Genomic DNA, 21263 nt, shown 5'->3' on the forward strand with positions numbered 1-21263 from the left:
TTTTTCTAATTTGTTGTAAATCTAAGTTTTTTTTTCTCCTGTAGTGGCAGTTTGTTCTTTGTAGTGTAGAGGTGGCTAGTTAGGACACCTGGCTAGTTCATAACAGCTTTGGACAAGTGGGTTGTTTGTTCCATTTAAATGTAAAGTTGTAGAAGAAAAGTAAATAGTCTATATTTTTAAGTTTTCCTCTTGAGAATGTAAAAGTAGTAAATCTGAGGAATTAGATTCCACTATATTGAAACACATAGGAGCAAAGAAAACACTATATCCTTTTCTTTCCCCCTTGTGCCCAGTTAAACCTCCATCCTTTTAACCAGTCTGTTTGCCCTTATTTGTCATTCAATTCCAGCTGCCGAGAGCGGTTAACACCCAGGCTCTGAGTGGAGCAGGAATATTGAGGATGGTGAACAAGGCTGCCGACGCTGTCAACAAAATGACAATCAAGATGAATGAATCGGATGCAGTAAGAGCTGATTTTTCGGCTTGAATAATGAGACGAATTAATGAGCCTCAACAATTGCATTTTAAAGCTGTAGAACTGGAAAATGGGTTATTAATTTGCTTATTGGCTTGAATTCTTAGCTGTATAAGTTGACCACCCTGGCAGTACCTGGATAATTTGCTTCCTTAGAACCAGAAATGTTGTTGGTAATCTAATTTGTAATGCTTGACTCTTTCATCTTTTGTCAGTGGTTTGAAGAAAAACAGCAGCAATTTGAGAATCTGGATCAGCAACTTAGGAAACTTCATGCCAGTGTTGAAGCATTAGTCTGCCACAGGAAAGGTAACCTAACTTTTATGTGACTGCGTGAACTTTAGGAAATGATGATGAAACAAGAGCTTAGCACGTGAGAGCTCTTAACTAATTAATAGAGATATGCAATATATTTTAATGCACAGATCTTCTATTTGTACCTTTTATTTTAAACTGCTCTAGTACTTTTTTAATATCTTTTTAATCTTAAATTTAACCAGAATATCTGTCATTGTTAGAGTTACTTTATCGATTTAGCATAATTTTTTTCCATTGCACCCTTTCAATACCACACCTACCAGGTGATTCCACTACAGTAGACATCCATAAATTTAGGTCTCATGGCAAGAGTAATTTCTTTCTGAACAAAAAGTGGCTGCATAAATCCATTTAAACATCTTTTGGTTCAGTATTGCTCTGTTAACTGAGTTTAAGCTCTTATTGCTATTCTTATTTTGGTCCCACATAAGGGTATATCATCAAGCTACTGTTAAAGTAAACTTTCCTGGGAAGATAAGTAGTCACAGAGTATCAGCTTTTTGTTTACTTATTTTAGAGAGAAGCAAAGCCTATAAGTTCATAAGCAGCTTGTGCTGCTTTTTTTGTCAAAGATGGATTTCTATCAGATGATTTAAAAAAGCCCCCAAGCCCCCCCCCCAAAAAACCCCAAACCCCACAATTTTGATTTATAATTCAAGGAAGACCATGAGTGTGCTTTCTGACACTATTGTATTATGTTAAAATATGGTGTCACCTTTGAGCTCTTTCAAAGGTACATGAAAATGTCATAAGTTGCTTTCTCATAATTCTAAGCACACATTGCTCTCTCTAGTAAAAAAATCTTTAGCCAGCTGTCCTCAAGGCTAAGAAGTATTTAAGAAGTAGTGGAAAATGGAAATCTTGGTTTACTGTTGATTTGACACCTGATTATAAATTTGAAGTGTTGGTTGGTTTCTTTAAGAGTTGTGTTTCAATTGTAAAGGTTTCAAATATCTGAAGACATTTTCCTTCTGCAATCACTTCTGGTGTTCTGATGATTCTGCAGGAGTAGCAGAGCTGCAAACAAACTTGCATTTTTAATCCTGAAGTAATTTGGACTGAACATTTGTTCAAAGGTCCTTCATAGAACTTAACTTTGTACTTACATAGGATTTGATGAGACAATTGTGCCAGTATTTGTTAATAAATAAGCTCAAAACTACCTCCACAGATGCTGATATGTGAGGATTGTTTGTTTTTTATTCTAAAGAATGGCAGATGTGGCAATACATTACAGTATGCACAGTAGAAGTTACTTAACAATCAATAAAACCTTCCAACAGAAATAAATTCCACTCATAGGAATGGTGGTTTTGTGAAAGAGTTGGGTTTTTTTTTTCTCTCTGAACTTAATGGAACAACTGTGCTGTAAACCTGTTAAAATTGTTCTGAATTTGCCCTGTGGGTGACAGCTTTTTTTTTTGTGGGCTTGAATTTTCTCTGAGCTAGGCAGTTGGATAATACTGAAGTGACATTTTTTTCCATGTTTTTTGCTTGACAGATTAAGCATGACATTAACAGACTCAGCAAAACATTTACTGATCAAGAGTTTTTTGCATAGGAGTCTTTCTCCTAAATGTGGTTTCATTGTGGTCTCCTTGTGTATTTTATTATGATCTTTAACTTTTGTTTTTCCATTGGTGAAGTTAGGGTTGAAATAGAGGTCTCTGTTCCACTGATCTATGCCACAGAGTAATATAACAAATTAACTACGTTGTACTGAACATTACTCCTGTGTTTCAGAGCTTTCAGCCAACACAGCTGCCTTTGCTAAAAGTGCTGCCATGTTAGGTAACTCTGAGGATCACACTGCCCTATCTAGAGCTTTGTCTCAGCTTGCAGAGGTTGAGGAGAAGATAGATCAATTGCATCAAGAACAAGCTTTTGCTGATTTCTATGTGTTCTCAGAGCTTCTTGGGGATTACATTCGTCTGATAGCTGCAGTAAAAGTGAGTACTACTAGGAAAAATACTGATTTTGTCTTTGAAGTTACATTCTCAACTTGTAGATTCAGGGTAAATGAATGTGTGCATTTGCATGTTATTACGGAGTTAAGACAGCTAAGTTTTTTGCCTGAAGTTGTAGCTGAGTAAAATGAATGCATTCAGGATCAGCTATTCCAGTGATAAAAATAGTTGTGATCGAAAATGTGAATGGAGTAGTAACGTCCCAAGAAAAGGAAAACTACTTTGAGCAGTACCAATTGTATACATTATTTGGGGACACTGAACTATACTGTGTTTAGCACACTGTACCGGCTTCTTTCAGATTATTGTTACACTATACTCATAAATTTTTAATAACATAATTCAGCTGTATTTGGTAGATAGCCAGCAGTTTCTGTAAATAAGAAAAAAATGCAATATTCTTTACAGAAATATCCTAGAACTTGCCAGGCTATTGGGAGTACATATTTTTCTTTTTTACTTTATTTCTTTTTTCATTTTTTTTCTTTTTTTGATATTTTTGTTTTAATTCTGCTACTGTAGTCCATTGCTAACAAAAATGTGTTGCTGAATATGCATGTAATCCATATGCATAAAAGTTTGTTAGAATCTGCATGTAGAGAATTGTCTGCATAATAGAGTACTTTTTAGTGGTTGTTTTAGTAGTGTTTTAATGGAATGACGTACATAAAATGTTTTGGGGCATTAAAGTATCTGCTTTGAAAAGGATTCTTCTTAAATACTGTTATTTGTGGAAGGTATTGAGCTGTGCAAGCGTGCTGTCAAATGAAATAACAGGAGACACACTAGGTTTTTTTAAGTGTACTTCACACAGAATCAAAGAGAATTTGCTGAGTTGGAAGAGACCCACAGGGATCATAAGTCTGACTCCTAAGGAAATGGCCCATACAGAGTTGGAACCTGCAACCTTGGCGTTATTAGCACCATGCTCTAACCAACTGAGCTAGTCTCCAGTTCTATTCAGAATTACTTTTTCCTACTGGGAATCTAGATAGCTCTTACAATTCCAGTTGTTTAATAAATTTATCTGTTCTTATAGGGTGTGTTCGACCATCGAATGAAATGCTGGCAGAAGTGGCAAGATGCTCAGGTCACTTTACAAAAAAAACGTGAAGCTGAAGCAAAGCTCCAACTTGCCAACAAACCTGATAAATTGCAGCAAGCTAAAGATGAGATAAAAGAGGTAATGTTATCAAACACTATGTTGGAGGTTGGACATGCTGCATTAGCTCATTCATTCTGCATTAATGCTGCTTTATACCATTTTTATTTACAAATCACTTACTTATTTGCCATTTTCCATATTTACTGAAATTGTTAAAAGGAATTTATTTAAATTCCAAGTATGTGCAATTGTTACTCATTGTAAGATCTGTAAGGCAGCTAATACTGTCTCTGCGTTGTCTGGGAGATGGGAGGAGGGGAATACGTAAAAGGTAATGCTTTTAACTTTTAACAGATTGCTTGGATAGGCAGCAGAGCATTTCTGTTTCTAATGCTATTTCTAAGACTTGGCTAAATCTAGCAAAGGCAACTAATAGGGAACTGTTCCCATGTTTTGCTTAATTGTGCAGCATATCTACCCATATATATATATGCATGTATATATGGTGTAATTTCAGTAAAAATAAATCTAACATGTTGAAGTGTCATAATTTATACACTTTTTCTGTCATGCTTCACTAAGGAAATTGAGGAGGTAGGACAACTTAATTATTTAACACTAATGTGTTCTAATTATGCTCCAGTACTCTCTATTAAATAACAGAAGAACATTATTGCAGATTTCAAGCTCTCTTACACAGTTGCTTTGTTTGGCTTCCTCATTGGTCACTAACCACATGCTCCTTTGTTCTTTTTGCCCTTCAATATATTTCACATACAGTAGTGAAGTTACTCATTAACTTGACTTTCTTTTTCTTAAAAAAGGCCTTTGCTTATTGAGAAAACTTAGTATCACTCCTGTGTGACCACATTCTTGCTGGTTACCTCTTTTGATGTTACCCATCCATTCACAGTGCATTTCCTGATTATTGAAAGTAGTAGGATATAGTGATCCTTTCCCAGTTCCAATATTAAAATAATTAATTATAATTTTTCTTAAGAACTTATTTTTCCTGCTTTATTGGATGATTAGAGAAGGCTTTTAGTAAATCCCCAATTTAAATGTGTCAGGTGAAAGTTCTTGCTGCTATTGAAATGTGTTTAGAGTTGCTGAATTCTGTAATAGTGGACCTTCTGGCAGAGAAATTGCAAGGTGGAAGCCTACGCAGCTTGAGCATCATCCATGACTCAGTTGTTTTTTTCATGGATAAAAGGGCAAAGAACAGTCCTAGAAATACCTTATTGAATGAGAAACTTTTTCTTGTCAGATACTGTAGGATGGCAAACTGTTATCCTGTGATAGTTCACATAAAACCTGGCATTTGGGCATGATGAAACTGGAATGTTGTTGGATTCATTAGGCCTGTAGAGGCTTTCACAGAAGTCTCAGGCACTTCTAGCTGGTGTGGTAGGAGGGCACAGGTAGTCTTAATCTACCTTTCCTTAACTGTGTTTTATATTGTTTGAGTTATCTCTTTAGGCTATTCTTCCATGAAGGACATCCTATTATGACTTATTGCTTAATTATGTACATCTAAAAAGGCAATAAGGGGGCTCTGAATAAATATAAACTAAAAATACAAATATGGAGATGTTTATTGGAACATAGATGATGTTTATGTCATATCCCAATAGTAACTTGACACTGCATCACCAAATGACTTTTTGTAAATAAGTAGCACCACTGGATTGCTAACAGGATTTTGCTACATTGACGCATGTTGCTTCCCTGCTGCCTCTTTCTGAGGAAGATAAATGTTACTGAATATATTCCCATGACTCAGGTAATATGTTGCGATTAACAGATACAGTTGCATTTTAAATAACTGCTAGCCTGCCTGTGTCTGCAGTGTGAGGCTCGCAGTGTATCTACACGGATAGCTTAAACTTAACATGTAATAGATGTGTAAAAGCAGTTACAGGTTAATGTAGGTGATGATGATCTCTTCTTGTCTAGCTGCATGTCTTTTCACAGAAACGGAGATGCAACCTAGTGTCAGGTACTGTTACATAAATGCCATGCTCCCAATATGGCAAAATCCCATAAGAAATGTTTCTTCCTCTGCATTTTCCTCTAGTGATCTTCTTACCTGCAATAACATTTCTGTTCCTGCTTTCTATGAAAACAGCTTCCACAAGAAGGCTTGTGCTTTAGCTGCCTAAAGCAATGTGTATTCTGTTTGGAAAGCAAATAAACACATCCTCAGTAGCTTTTCAACAAAAATGTGACAGGGATAATTATATACTTGCTTGTGGGCAAACATGAAGATTTAATCATCTCTTCTGGAATCAGGAAAGTACAGGGAACTAACCTTTGAGACTGTTCCATGCTGGATTGGACAGGTTTAGATTCTTTTTATATGATATTTGTAAGAGGAATAGCAAGTAAAGCCTTAGATATCCATTTTCTTTTCTAAAGAATATTTTTAAAATGTTAAGTGTTCTTAATAGCCATACTAAGATATTTTTACATTTTATCTACAGATAGCATTACTTAAAGATACTGTTGTTGTAACATCCTATTATGTAAATTTGAAATTATTGTAAGGCTTTCTCTTAAGTAGGCAAAAGAAAATCAAACAGGTCCTTTTAGTTCATCAGTATGAACTTTTAGACTATTAATATGCTAAAGAAAGTTCAGGTACTGGAAAACTGAATGAACAACACAAACTCTTACCTCTGCATATCTTTCCTTTGCCAGTGGGAGACAAAAGTTCAGCAAGGGGAAAAAGATTTTGAACAGATCTCCAAAACCATTCGCAAGGAAGTGGGAAGATTTGAGGCATGTATAATTTTGTCCAACTAAATGACAGTTTTACTTTTGAGAATATGACATTCCAAGTAAAATCTGTTAAGAGGTTAATATGCCATAATTTATTTATTAACAGAAGGAACGAGTGAAAGACTTTAAAACTGTTATTATCGAGTACTTAGAGTCGTTAGTGCAAACACAACAGCAGGTAAGATAAATTTTAAATTTTGTACAAGTTAATATTTAATATATTCCATACTAGGTTATTTAGAAGAAGACGGGCTTTAAATATAGTAATTTCCAAAATATAAAGAACTGCTAGTCTGTACTGTATTGGAGAATGACATGATGATCACAGTTTCCCAGCTATTGCTATACTCCCTTGCAGAGCTGTAATTCAGGGAAGCAAGGGAGGAGCTCTCTCAGGGATATGGGCAAGCGAAGGGTCTTGTAATCTTCCAAAACCAAAGCAGTATTTCCACTTACAGATTGGAGTAAATTGTAATCAGTATGTACTTACACTTACTGAAGAAACTTTGATACTTAAATGTTTATTGCTTTTTTTAAAAAGTAGGAAATAAGATTATTGAATATTATAAAGCATTAAAACAGTTTCCAGTGTCTAAGAAGTAGGCCTTGTTCCCCAAAAAGTGTCTAGATGCTTTCTTTTGTTCATTCTAGGAATGTAACCCTCCAGCTTTGTTTAATTAAAAAAAAAAAAATTATCCTTAGAAGTAAGAATAGCAGATTGAGCTTTTATAAAAATTCTGTATAATTGTATTCTGTAGCATTGTGCTCAACATGTGGTAACATACCTACAGCTATATTAAGCAGATTTGTATATTTATTACTTGTGTTTTTTCTTGCACTATATAAAAACGTGAATGAATAAGCACCTATGTTCTTACTTTGTCTGGGATGCAAGTTTACCTCAAGAGGAGGTAGGTATGTGTTGTGTTTTCCAGCATTTAGTACTTAATGAGTGATTTTTCCCTTCTCTTCAAGCTAATAAAATACTGGGAGGCATTCCTACCTGAAGCCAAAGCCATTGCCTAAAAGAAGAATATTCCAAATGACAAGACACTGAATATTTGTCCTGGATTAAACTAAATTCCACAGTGAAATCACTTTAAATCATCCAAATAAACCACTATATATTTTATGAATTAACGTGGCTTTTTTTATATACCACAGCGTTTTATTAACAAGCTGCATGTCCTGACCCTCTTTGAAGTGGACTGTGGCATGATGTTCTGCAATACATTGCTGAATTGAACACTATTGTGTCTTAATACTTGCACTAAAGTGTGCACTGCAAGGCCAGAAAGCTGATATTTTTGTTCTTTACAATACAATGTTCTGTAGTATGTTTACCTGATCTTTATGAAACAAATTTAATTGCATTGATTAATGTTCACTTAAACATTCCTGTACAAAATCATGTTTTTGTGATTACAATAATAAAGGGATGTACCTTGTGAAACATTAAACGCTCTGTTTTCGTGTCTGGATACTTCCTGTTCAGAACAAATTGAGATTATATCCAAGAAAAAACAACATTTAGTAAAGAGTGCTGGAGAAGGTATTAAAGATCCACAAATAAGTATTTGTGGTAAATTATCCTGTTTTTAATTCTGAATCTCTTCATTACAGGTATTCTTTTCACATGAATTTGTCACTGCCTTGGCAACCTGTAATGCATTAATACTCATAGGGTCCAAAGACTGATGCTTGGGCATCAGAAAGACATAAAGTGAAATCTTCAAGCGTTTACAAAGCCTCTGCAGAGTTAAAATCACTTGTATGGTCAAATACTACTGGACCTGATAAATTTCATCAGTTGTCTTCAGTGGTCTCAAGATACAAAAAGAAAAAAAATTTGCAGTAATTCTGGGAATCAGGGAGGAAGAAAAGTAGGTAATTCATCTGCGTGCATGTTAATTGTAAGAACTATCATTCTACTTGGATGTTCTTGAGTAAAAAATACATTTGCAGGGACTGGTTATCCCTTCTTCAAGAAATCAGAGCACCTAAACATTTTTCTGAAATGTACAATATGAACGTAGGACGTACTGTCCTGTCATTTTAATGATATACTGAGCTTGATAGTGGCATGTATTAGTATTAATATAACCAATTGTAGACAAATCTTAATCATATAAAATACAGGAGAAGCTGTTCTTTCAGCTAATCATAAAGCTGCAGGAAGAGCCCATGAATTTGTATTATTTGTGGTCAAATAAGAAAAAAAGAACACAATACTGTTTCTGAACAGATGGCAACCTAAATTTAGCTGGAAGATCGTACACTTTTTACAACAAAATTAGTGTAAACTTTACAGTTTAGTGTCTTCTGTTGTTTCTCTATATAGTTCTGTTGACTCAGCATTTCTGTGAGTCCTCAAACTAGAAGTGGAAAAAAACAAACCAAAACCAACCAAACAATAAAAACCAACATCAACAAAACCACCAAAAAACCTTGGCAAGCCCTTATTAATCATATTTTTAAATGGTTAAATGCTAACACCTTAAGCTTGTAATATCTTATGCATCAGTGTTTGTTCGGTCATTTATCTTGTAACTGCTTTTTGAAAAAGCTCAAGTATGCAACAGATTTATGATGAAGAAACTGATGTAGGCATGACACTCTGTTAAGTGTTATGATGTACTTGACTTTGGCTTGCTTTCTAATGAAAATTGAACAACAACTTGAACAGCTCAATCTTATACATCAAGTTTGTTCCATTGAGAGTGAAAATGGTATATCCAGAACTAAAGAGTCAGTTTGGACATGCAGAGATCATGTGTGTTTATCCAGCTTTCTTAGCTCATGATCTTTTTTTTTTGCTTGTATCAGGATTAGAATTCAGTTGAATTGTGGGTCAGATCTCTTCTCTCTGTGATGAGAGAATACAAAAGTGCTTTCATATTAGTCTCCTAGTGAGGATTAGTGTTACTGTGTGTACTAGACAACTGAAAACAAGAATGGGTTGTGTAGGTTCTTTTCTTAAAATCTGAAGCCTGTTGGGGAACAAAAGGATAATGGCATTTCTGGAGTTCAGTGTCACAGAGAGTTGGTTGCTCATACAAAAAATTATAGGGTTTTTTTGCATCACAAGGTTAGCTTGAATAGAAGATTCAGATCAGCTGTCATATTTGGCTATCATAAAACTCTGGTTATTTCAAGAATCTGTTAATTTATTTTGTGTATCTTCCCACTCATTATGAAGATTGAAGGTTTGCTTATTGTCTTTCAATAAGCAATTAACACCTAGCATTAGCAGACTTTTCTCAACCCAGGTGAATGGAGGTGTTGCTGAACTATTTCCTCTGTGAAGCTCACTCCCACACATTGTACTAAATTAAAGTGTTTCCTTGAAACTCCAAGCATTGTACCACAGAATAACCGCTAGCATGAACAAAATGATTGTTTGCAAAATCATGAACTGCACTTGAAATACTGAATAGAAGATAAGGTGCTACTGAAGTATAGTTTACATTTTAGGTTTAAATAGTTTGTAGATGTTTGCAACAATTTAAAATCATCCCCATTCTTCTATCCATTGTGTCAATGGTCCTTTTTGAATTAAAAATATATGACATGAAGTGGCTCAAATTGAAGACATTGTTTCTTCTTTCTTAAACTGATGTTCAGTGTACAGTAAGTCTCTGATTCTTTAGTCACTATCCCTTTTAAAACAGAATATTCTGCTTCCCTATTCAATATTCCTTTGTCTAACTCTCCTAAGTTATTTTCCCTCTGAAAGCCTCATATGGGAGTTTGTTTCAGCGTCTGTGGAGCTCATGCCCCAAATATGTCAGTTTCTTTCAAATTGTGGAGATGAGTTGCTGGCTAGTATAGCCTGTGCATTTAAGTGAACATTTAACATCCACTAAAATTATGTGTACAGTGAAATGATTGTCCGAAAGAAAAAAAATAGGAACAAAAAACCCCTCACATTTTCTTCTCTTCTTCCACTTTAGAGTAGAACATGCTGTGGAATAATTTTAATCTGTGGCAAAATACGAGTTCACTACAATTATGTAAAAAAAAAGTTCAGGATTATAATAGGTGAGGAGATGAAGTTTCAGGTTGTTCAGGATGTTACTTGTTACCTGCTACGATGATTTTACTTTTTTTTAAAATTCTTGTCTTCCATAGTTAAATCGGGGGTGAACTTGCTAACAATCTTTTGACTTCACTGGTAAAACACTACTTTTTCTTTCTTTTTTTTTTTCCCCAGATCACTGAGGAAGTGACATAGGGGAGGGATATAAATCCAAATCTTTTTTCTGTCATTAGGAAAATCTATCATTAAGAAAGGACATCTCCAAAATGTACACAAAGCAACTTAGGCAGAATCCTTCTACCAGGATATTCATATAAAAACTAAAGTAAAAGAAATATGCAATGAAAATGGAAGGGCAAGAAAATACTTGAGATATACCATATATCTATGGTTGACCAGCAAGTTTACTTAAAACCAGTCTTACTGGTTGCAACTGAAAAATCAACAAACTTAGGTTGCGATCTAATTAAGGAATATCTCTTTTTTTATTCTGGCCTCTTGTTGTGATGTGTATTTTACTTATCACTTTTGCTATTATTTTTATATGGATTTCTTTGCTTCTGTTCTGGAAATTAGCCATTTAGAAAGTCCTTGAATCATGAGAATTAGTGGAAACTGATCTTTCAGCTTTGCCTGTATTCATTCCTTTTTCTCTCCTGTGAACCATTCTAACATGACAAATGCTAAGTCCTCCCTCCCTGTATGAGGAATTGCACAGTGACTACTTTGGAAAAAAAGAAATGCAGAAGTGGTCAACAAAGGGAGAGATTGTTGATTCATAGATTCATTTCTGTAATCATGGAAGGTTAAGGTAGAATCTGATGCCAGGTAACAGTTAACAACTGGAGGGAGTATATTGTTAATTTATTTTACATTCCAGATCAAGTTAAGAATATAATCCAAGATACTAATACCTGTATCAACAGCCAGCACTGAAGACCAACACCTACATTTCCTATAGTCCTTTTGGGAGCCTGCTCAACACATGAATTTGAATACAGTTTGTGTCACTGTTACTAGTACAGCTCAATCCTTTTACAGTTTTGCTTTTAAGATTACTAACATGGTTTTAATACACCGGTTCAAGTCAAGCTACATTTAAAATATATTCTCCTTGCTTTGTTATTTGTGGGGAGCATTGTGTCATTTGTGCAGTTAGCTTTCAAAGACAAGAATCCTGGATGGTTTTGAACACACTTTGATAGCGTTTTATGAACTAAGGTTTCTTAAATTTTTGATCCTCAGTGTGTTAGACAGAAAGACAATCCTTTTTTTTTCAGATATAACTTTAAAGATTAGCCAACTAATGATGATATATTGTGCAAATTAGGTATTTAACATTCCAATACATATTGACTTATTCAGCTCACCATGTAATCTTCCTTGTTCCTCTTGGCTGATGCATAGTCAAAAGTTCCATTACATAGTATTGAATTTGAAACCAGATTAATGTCTAAAACTTTTCCTTGTTAATAAGTTATATGATATTAAGGAGAAAAGTAGCTTTTTGAAATTATTGCTTATTAGATTGCAAACAACCACAAACAGTTCTCCTATGAAATTCTTCTATCAGCTTCTCATCAGCATAAATGCATTATGGCACAAATGATGTCATTAGAGTTACCACCTGTTTTGCATTAGGGAAAGAACAGAAATTAACCCTAAAGACTGGATTCTTAGCCAGAAAATAACAACAATTATAGCATGATAATTATTCTCTTGCATGCCTACATTTCCCAGGTTGATAAGAGTATCATAGTATAGCTAGTCTTTCCTTGGGATTACTATAACATGTTAATCAGAGGGTGGTTTTGGTGAGAATGGGATTTTTTATTCATGCCTTTCTGTCCAAGGACATAGTGCAGAGCACACAGGGGACTAGAAACACTGCTCTTGTCACCTTTGCCACAAAGCAGTGTTTGGACTGTCCTGCTTGCCATCAGCAGTTCAGGGCACTGGCATAGGAGCAACAATGCACAGAAACAGCTGCCCGAGAACCATCTGCCTTTTATGATTTTTGTCTGTTACTTTGCTTTAGATTAGCAAAGTGAACTCATGTTAGTTTGCTTTAATCCTCTTGGTTTTAGTCAGACAATGTCTATTTTATATTGAATTCTTAAGGTCACAGGTGTTTGCTTAGAGCAAAACATAATTAAATTTACCTGCCAGTAAAAGAAAGAGAAATGGAGGGAAAAGGAACTTGTAATGTTCCCCTCTCCATTCCCAGTGTCACTAAGCAAGGAAGGAAGCAAGTTAGTTTTCAAAAGACATTTCAAAAAGCTGATAGCATAACCACAGACATCACATAAGTTTGTTTTCTGCCCTTTCTTGAGGTATGTTATTATACTTGACTCTGCTTATGCAAAATCAAACCCTGTATACACATGAATTTATAATGGTAGCTGCTCTGTAAAAGACCAGTAAGAGATGGTGACATTGCCCATCTCAAACCATTTAGTGTCTTGAGACTTTCCAGCACTTATAAAACCTTGCAAGGTGAGTTTTAAGATATGGCAATCTAATACAGCTGCAGTTTGTTTTCTTTTTGCAGTGCTTCCAGGTGGTTTGAAGCTTGGGGTTAGCAGATTTATGTGAGGTGGGAGCATTTGCCCGTGCAACAGTATTGCCTACTAAATGTACCTGGTATTCCACCTTCTGTTTCTGCTCCATTGCTCTTTAAGCCATCAAAACAGCTGCTTATTTTGGAGTGAGAAGTATTATTTAATTTCTCAAATAGCTAGAAATCATCTTCATATCTCTGAAATGGTTTGGTTTGCTCTGCTAAATAACAGAGTTAAGAGGCGGCTTCTCAGGAACAGGCACAACATGGGCAACTTTGTGCAGCACTGCTTCCCCCTCCCTCCCTTGTTTTCATGTCCATTTACAACAGGCATTGTGAAACCTGCTGCATTTGTTTGTTGACCAACCTGGTTATGGCAGAATCGTATGCTGCCATTCAGCAGGACTTCAGTAGGCTGGAGAATTGGGCAGAGAGGAACCTAATGAAGTTCAACAAAGGCAAGTGTATGGTCCTGCACCTGGGAATGAATAACCTCAAGTACTAGCATGGGTTAAGTGATGCCCTACTAGAGAGCAGCTCTGCAGAGGAGAACCTGGGAGTCTTGGTGGATGACAAGTTGACCATGGGCTGGCAGTGTGGCCTTGCAGCCAGAAGGGCCAATGGTATCCTGGAAGAGTGTGGCCAGCAGGTTGAGGGAGGTGATCTTCCCCCTCTGTTTGGCCCTGGTGAGACCACCTTTAGAGTGCTGTGTCCAGTTCTGGGTTCCTCAGAGCAAGGAAAGACAAGGAGGTATTGGAGAGGGTTCAGTGGGGGGGTCACAAAGATGGTTAGGGGTTCTGGAGCATTTCCCTCACTAGGGAAGACTGTAAGAGCTGAGTCTGTTTATCTGGAGAAAAGGCTGAGAAGGGATCTCAGCAATATAAACAAATATCTCAAAGGCAGGTACCAAGAGGATGGTGCCAGCCTATCTTCAGTGCTGCCCAATGACAGGACAAGGAGCAATGGCCATAACCTGAAACACAAGTTCCACTTCAACATAAGAAGGGTGGCACAGCACTGGAACAGGCTGCTCAGGGCAGTCGTCAAGTTTCCCCCTATGGAGACATTCAAAACTCACCTGAACACGTTCCTGTGTAACCTGCTCTAGGTGGCCCTGCTGTGGCAGGGGTGTTGGACTGGATAATCCCCAGAGATCTCGTCCAACCCTAAATATTCTGTGATTCTGGTTTGAGCTGCGGTGCGAATTTAGGATAAATTCATGCCTCTAGGAGTTAATTTTTTTCTCCTTCATTTTTCTGTGCTCCGACGTAACGCTGCAGGTCTGTCTGTACCGAAAGCCGATGCTCTCGAACACTTCTTTTAAACCCGTTTCTTCCAGAGGATCCCGCGGCGTTCCCGACGCTCGCGGCGCGCGGGGGGGACCCGGGGGCGGGGCCAGGCCGGCCATGGCCCCGCCCCCGTCACGTGCTGGGCGTCACGTGAGCGCGCGCCGATGGCGGCGGCGCGCTGAGGGCACTGGCATGGAGGTGTTCATCCCGTCCTTCCGATACGAGGAGAGCGAGCTGGAGCGCGGATACACGGTGAGGTGCGCCGGGGCGGGGCACCCCCCGGGCCTCGGGACGGCCAGGTGGCGGCGGCTAGCGAGGGCTGCCCCGAGGGGCCGGGCGTCGAGGGGCCACCCCGCTCAGCCCAGCACTGCCCACCCCCGCCTCGACCTGCCCACCCCTTTTCAGCCGAGCCCATCCTATCCCACCCGTGCCTAACCCTGCCTTGACCTGCCTAACCCATCTCTGCCCAGCCCAGCACTGCCCAGCTGTGTCCAGCCCTGCCTTGACCTGCCCAAGCTCAGCCCATCTCTGCTCAGCCCTGCCCTGCCCTGCCCATTCCATCCTTGCCCATTCCTGCTCGGCCTAGCCCATCCCATCCCATCCCTGCCCATCCCTGCCGATTCCTGCCCAGTCCATCCCTGTCCTGACCAGCCTAGCCCTACTGGCCACATCGCCTCCCATCCTATCCCTGCTCAGCCCAACCTTGCCCATGCCATGCCATCCCTGCCCTGCCCAGCCCTACTCTTGCACTGGGAGTTGCTCTCAGCCTGCCAGGCACCCGCTGTCCCAGGCGAGCTCTGTGCTGCAGGGTGGTGGCTGGTGCGGTGTGAGAGGGGAGAGGCAGCTGCTCCCTGCTGAGAGAGGCACGTGTTGGGTCCAGGTCTGGGCTCCCTCAAAAGAAGCTGTAGTGAGCCCAGTGCAGGGCCAAACATGATGAAGGGACTGGAGTATATCTTGCATGAGAGAAGGCTCAGAGAGCTGGGGTGCCCCGTAGAAGAGATGGGACAGGGACATTTCATCAACGTGTACAAATGATCTGAACAAAGAGAGTGAGGGACAAGACTCTTCTTGTTGGTACCTGGTGCCTGGTGACATACAGGTGGCAGTGGGCAAACAGAACACAGGGAACACCATCTAAACATAAGACAAGACTGGTTTGAAGGTGGTCAAGCATAGGTTGCCCAGAAGACTGTGAAGTCTCCATCCTTGCAGGTTCTTTAAACCTGCCTGGACATTGTCCTGGGCAACCTGCTGTGTAGCTTATCCTTCTTGAGCAGGCAAATTAGTCTGCACAGTTTTTAGAAGTCCTTTTTGTTCCCAGTGGTTTTCTCATCCCACAAAACTGCTGGACCGTAACACTTCCACATGTTGCTGGGTAGAGACAGGGGAGGCTGTGGACCTCAAGGCGTTTGAGTGAATGCGGATATTCAAGGCTAGCTTCTTTTATTAAATGTATTAATTCAGTTGTTTGGAGCTGCTGAGAAATACCAAGAAAAAAATCAAATCCAGGTGAATTGCTAGAAGATTGATCCATGTAGGCATAGTTCCATAAGACAAGTGCATCTGCCTGATTTTTAATGCGGTACATTATTTGGTCCTCACTACTGGCAAGTGTTTACAAGCCTTGTAAACCACTTTAGATACATTAATGTGGGAGTGTAACTGCATTAATATTTCTGTCTCTTAGGTGAACTTAAATGTAAGTGGTTCCCTGCAATATATCTGTGTGATTTTGGGGAATGAAGCTGGCTTTAAAACATTTTGCTGAGTGTGGTTACTGTAGCACAGATTAATCCCACCATGTCCTAGTTGAGTATGTTAGTTGGAGGTGACAGAGTGATTTCTTAGATGCACATATTACACAAATAGGATTTTTCATAGCAGTGTTTATTTTTAGTATTTGTTTTTATGTGGTTTTTTATGTATTTAGTTGTAATTCTGTCAGTGAATCCTGCTATCTAAAGGGTTTAATTTTTTTAAATTTCATAAATGCTAAATTGTCCAATCTGCAAAGAAATCAGAAATGAAACTGTATCTTTTCTAGAAGTCTTTCAAGAAAATGATCTTGAGAGTGAAAATCTTTGATTACAACACTGTTGTACAGCATTTTTGATTACAACACAGATTGTTCAGCACTTTTCCTCTCGGGTCATTCTCTAGTGATGAGTCAAACTCATGGATCTGAAACTTACTGTAGATCAGCAGATTTTGTCGTTGTTCCTGCAGGATTCTTTTGTCTTTGCAGTCAGATGAGAGGGCTCTATACTACATCCCATACAAAAATTATCATGCTGTATGCTGACCAGGAAACTGTGCTAGAAGTGGTAGCTGAAGTTCATCTGGGCCAGGCATGCTTATGGGATAGGATACAGAAAGCTGTTATGATAATAACATTGTGTATTTCCTTTATGTTTTAAAGAGCTTATGAGTTATGCATGAGGAAAGCTTATGCCAATGTAATTGTCAATTTGTTATATTGCTAAATAATTTGCATAAGTATTGTTCCAAATATAGAAATTCAAATGAGTACACTATATATGCCCTCCCTCCAGCAAAACTAAGGTTAATGAAAGCTAGTATATTGCTCTGTATTAGCAGAGATACTGTGTAGACGGATATGTTTTCATACATATTCACAATAGAAATTATTTTGCTTTGAGGAACAAGGTGGTTTCACTTGGGTGGTTGGAGCTTGTGGATTTTTCTGTGTCCATACCACATTAGCTCTTATTCCTGTAGGAGTTAACAGCCAGGAGGAGTATAGATACCACTTAAAAATTTGGGGATTGCAGGGTGATCAAGTGTTTATGATTAAGCAGATGTTTCACCACTTCTGTGCTAGCTAAATCTGATGAATTAGAAAAGTCAAGTGGAGTAAGTGCCACTGTGAAGTATTATCTTTTTGAAACGTAACCTTCCATTAAAGGGGACGGGTGCAGTATATCTGAGTAAAGTATGGTATTTTTCTATGAAATTATATAGGCAATTCAACTTTAGTTAGTTTGCATCATCAGCCTTATGTATAGTATTACCTTTTAAAACAGTTTGGTGATAAAAGTCAAAGAAAGTGTACTGTTTCCAATGAACACAACAGGCAAACTAGTAACAATGGACAAGAGAAGGCTGAGCTATTTAAGACCTTTTTTTGCTTCGCTCTTCACTTGCAGTTTCTTTTCCCTCACTTCTCAAGTAAATAGACTGCAAGACAGGGACTGGGGGAGCAAAGTGCTTCCCACTGTAAGAGGTAGGGTTCTTGAGGAACCTGAACATAGCTAAGTCTGTGGGACATTACAAGATGCATTCCAGAATACCAAGGGAATTGGCTGATGTAGTTGCCAACCACTCTCCATGAGATTCGAAAAGGCACAGCAGTCACGTGAAGTCCCAGGTGACTGGAAAAGGGGAAACATTGTACCGGTCTTTAAAAAGGATGGAAAAGAGAACCCTTGGAACTACCAACTTCTGTGCCTAGGAAGTTCATGGAACAGATCCCCCTAGAAGCTCTGCTAAGGCACATGGAGGACAGGGAGGTGATTTGGGACAGCCAACATGGCTTCGTCAAGGTCGAGTCCTGCCTGACTAACCCAGTGGCCTTCTATGGTGGAGTAGCTACATCAGTGGGCAAGGGAAGGTCTACAGATGTCATTTATCTGGACTTCTGTAAAGACTTTGTCACAGTGCCGCACAACATCCTTCTCTCTAAAATGGGGAGAGATGGCTTCTATGGCTGGACTGTTAGATGGATAAGGAATCGGTTGGACAGTCAGATCCAGAGGGTAGTCGTCAGTGGCTTAGACTCCTGATGGATATCAGTGACAAGTGGTGCCCTCAGTGGTCTGCACTGGGACCAGTGTTATTTAAGGTCTTCATTAATGACACAGACAGAGGGATCGAGTCCACCCTCAGCAAATTTCCAGATAACACCAAGCTGGGTGATACTGTTGACATACCCGAAGGACAGAATGCCATCCAGAGGGACCTGGACAAACTGGAGAAGTGGGTCCATGGGATCCTCATGAGGTTCGAAAAGGCCAAGTGCACCTGGTTTGAGGCAACACCTAGTATCCGTAGAGGCTGGGGGATGTAGGAACTGAGAGCAACCCCACAGAGAAGGACTTGGCGGTACTGGTGGATGAGAGGCTGGACATGAGCCAGCAATGTACACTCACAGCCCAGAAAGCCAAGTGTGTCCTGGAGTGCATCAAAAGCAGTATGATCAGCCGGGCAAGGGAGCGGATTCTGTCCCTCTTCTCTGCTTTTGTGAGGTCCCACCTGGAAGGGGTCTGCTGCATCTGTCTCTGAGTTCCTCAACACGGGAAAGACAGGGACTGTTGGAGTGAGTCCAGAGAAGGGCCACAAAAATGGATCAAAGGGATGGAGCACCTCTGCTGTGAAGAAAGGTTTAGAGAGTTGGCATGTCCAGCCCAGACCAGAGAGGGCTCAGGGAGACATTTTTGCAGTCCTTCAGTATATACGGAGGGCTTTTAAGAAAGATGGGGACAAGCTTGTTAGTAGGGTTTTGTTGCAATAGGACAAGCAGTGATGGTTTTAAACTAAAAGAGGGTATATTCAGAGTAGACACAGTTTTTACAGTGAGGGTAGTGAAACCTGCACAGGTTTCTCAGAGAGATTTTTAGATGCCCCATCCCTGGAAGTATTCAAGGTCAGGTTGGACAGGGCTCTGAGCAACCTGATCTAGATGATGTCACTGCTTATTGCAGGGGTGGTGGTTTAGATGACCTTTAAAAGTCCCTTCCGACCCAAACTATTGTATGATTCTGTGATCACTGGAGTACTACTTTACACAGTCAGTCTTTTACTATTCTCTTTCCCAGAAGTGCTGTCTTGCTCAAAATTAAAATGTTTACTTGGAATAGCTGAAACAAGGAACTATCAGATTATGCAATTAATAGCAGAAAAGGATGATGGAACTTGGGGCATATAGAAGATTGCTGACATGCTGGCTGCCCACCAGCCCAGTCACTTGCAAGGAGGTTACAAGGCATGTCTTCTGTACTGTGATTGCTGGGGCCACTGCAGAGAAACAGAACTGAGGGAGGGTTTTTTGGGAAGAGTGGTGATGGTCATCCTAGCGTCTTTTCTAGAAACAGCGATGGTGGTCACCTCCTGCATGAAATGAGAGACTGAAAGGAAAGTTGTTCCTCTCTGTTCCTCTCCTCTATGTAGTGGCTCTGCATGATTTCCTGACATCTCTTCCTTTCTGGTTTCTTACCTTTAGCAGAGCAGAATCCAGTTCCCCTGGATTCAGGCTGCCACTGTATGTTCTTACTCCCCGGAAAGAAAAGAGACAAAAGGAATGTTTGTCCTTTTCTTTAAAGAAATTCGTTACCAATTTACTGGTTTGTGTTCAGCTTTACCTTGAAACCTGTTTTTTTCAGATAAAATAATCTCCCTAATAATGTTAGGCAGCACTTGCAAAGTGGAATGGGCAGGGAGTCCCATCAGTTCTGGGAAAGTGGAATGAGCAGAGACCCATCAGTTCTGGGGAGAGGGTGGAAATGACTTGCCATAGAAAGGGGACACTTCTCCCTAGCTTCAAACTGAAAACTACAGTGAAATTAAGAAGTAGAGTGGAGTCTTGACCACAAAAATAAAAGATTAGAAAGAAAATTAGGGGAAAAGTCTTATTATACAACTCTTGAGATTGGGTTCTGTCAAGAAAGTAAATGGGAGACACAGTTCTTTCAAAAGTCTTTGTTCCAGGAGCTCAGCTTTACTAAAGCTCTATTCCTCTGATATCAGATCTTGAAAGTCTTTTTTCCTCGACTATACCCCATCCCAAAAAAAAACCCACCAAAAAAACCCAAAATGCCAGAGTAAACTTGCACTTTTTCCAGTTCTGTTTGGAGTATACATAAAATGATGAAACACAGAATAAGGAAAATGTCTGTTTTCCTCGTGGACAATTAAATTTCATTGCCAGTTTAAATTGATGACACTAGCTTCTAAACTATTGAGCCTGTTCTAATAAATGCAACAGTTGTTCATAATTTGGCAGTGAATGACCTTTAAATGTAGACGCTTACTAAGGATGTCCCTAGAGAACAATTCAACTTCAAAATGACACCCACGTGTTCTTGTTATCATTTAAATATGCTCCCTTTGTCAATAACAGAATAATAAATACTAGTTAGATTTCTAATGTTGATTCAGATCCCAGGAAACTTACTGAATAAATTAGTGTACCTTTGATTTATATTGACCAAAAAAATTTTACAGTGGTATATTGCAGGTCAAGGTGACATACATTTAAATGTGTTGTAGAGCAGAGGGCATATTTGACTGACATGAGTGCCTTCTGTGTTTTTAATTAACACTTCCAATACTACTCCCCAAATTTTCCTGGAGTTGCAAATGCCGTGGAAGTAAGATACGACGTGTAAGATCCTAAAATACTGTGGGTTTTTTGAAAGTCCATAGACTTTACCATAGAAGCTATTTAATTACTAGGTTATACTCTTCTTTATGGAAGTATAAAACCACAAAGACTTAAAATTGGTTATATTTTATGTATTTCAGCATTTTTTACTGTTAAAGTAAATGTACATAGAGTCACAAAAGGGAAGTTTTTACTTGTTCTTCCATATGAAGCCTAAGAGTAAAGCCACAATAGCAAGTTATAATGGCCAGTCTTCGCGAGCGAAGATTTGGGAAAGGTCATTGACCCTTCGAGCCTGCGCAGTGGATTTTTTAGGTGAGACACAGCGT

General features: G+C 38.9%; 2 protein-coding genes across 5 annotated transcripts in view; both read left to right on the forward strand.

The window, feature by feature from the left end:
- The window catches only part of SNX2 (sorting nexin 2), a 30965-nt gene extending 22859 nt beyond the window's left edge, over nucleotides 1-8106 (forward strand). Inside the window, exons 9-16 of one of the 2 annotated variants that reach the window (XM_017807354.1) lie at nucleotides 350-463; nucleotides 691-784; nucleotides 2537-2742; nucleotides 3800-3943; nucleotides 4448-4459; nucleotides 6566-6646; nucleotides 6753-6824; nucleotides 7622-8106. In XM_017807354.1, coding sequence (XP_017662843.1) covers nucleotides 350-463; nucleotides 691-784; nucleotides 2537-2742; nucleotides 3800-3943; nucleotides 4448-4459; nucleotides 6566-6646; nucleotides 6753-6824; nucleotides 7622-7672 — 774 coding nt within the window. In that variant the 3' untranslated portion in view covers nucleotides 7673-8106. The remainder of the gene's footprint in view (nucleotides 1-349; nucleotides 464-690; nucleotides 785-2536; nucleotides 2743-3799; nucleotides 3944-4447; nucleotides 4460-6565; nucleotides 6647-6752; nucleotides 6825-7621) is intronic. The other variant, XM_017807355.1, reaches the window with a different exon arrangement.
- Nucleotides 8107-14673: 6567 nt separating this feature from the next.
- Nucleotides 14674-21263, forward strand: part of SNX24 (sorting nexin 24) — an 89882-nt gene continuing 83292 nt past the window's right edge. For 2 of the 3 annotated variants that reach the window (XR_001873558.1, XM_017807366.1), the window contains exon 1: nucleotides 14674-14786. Coding sequence is in view for 1 of the 3 variants with exons in the window: in XM_017807366.1 (XP_017662855.1) it covers nucleotides 14727-14786 (60 nt within the window). In the remaining 2 variants the exon portion in view is untranslated. Of the gene's footprint in view, nucleotides 14792-21263 lie in introns of all 3 variants that reach the window. The other variant, XM_017807367.1, reaches the window with a different exon arrangement.

Source organism: Lepidothrix coronata, unplaced genomic scaffold, assembly GCF_001604755.1.
Source record: "Lepidothrix coronata isolate B3197 unplaced genomic scaffold, Lepidothrix_coronata-1.0 Scaffold18, whole genome shotgun sequence".
Lineage (NCBI taxonomy): Eukaryota > Metazoa > Chordata > Aves > Passeriformes > Pipridae > Lepidothrix > Lepidothrix coronata.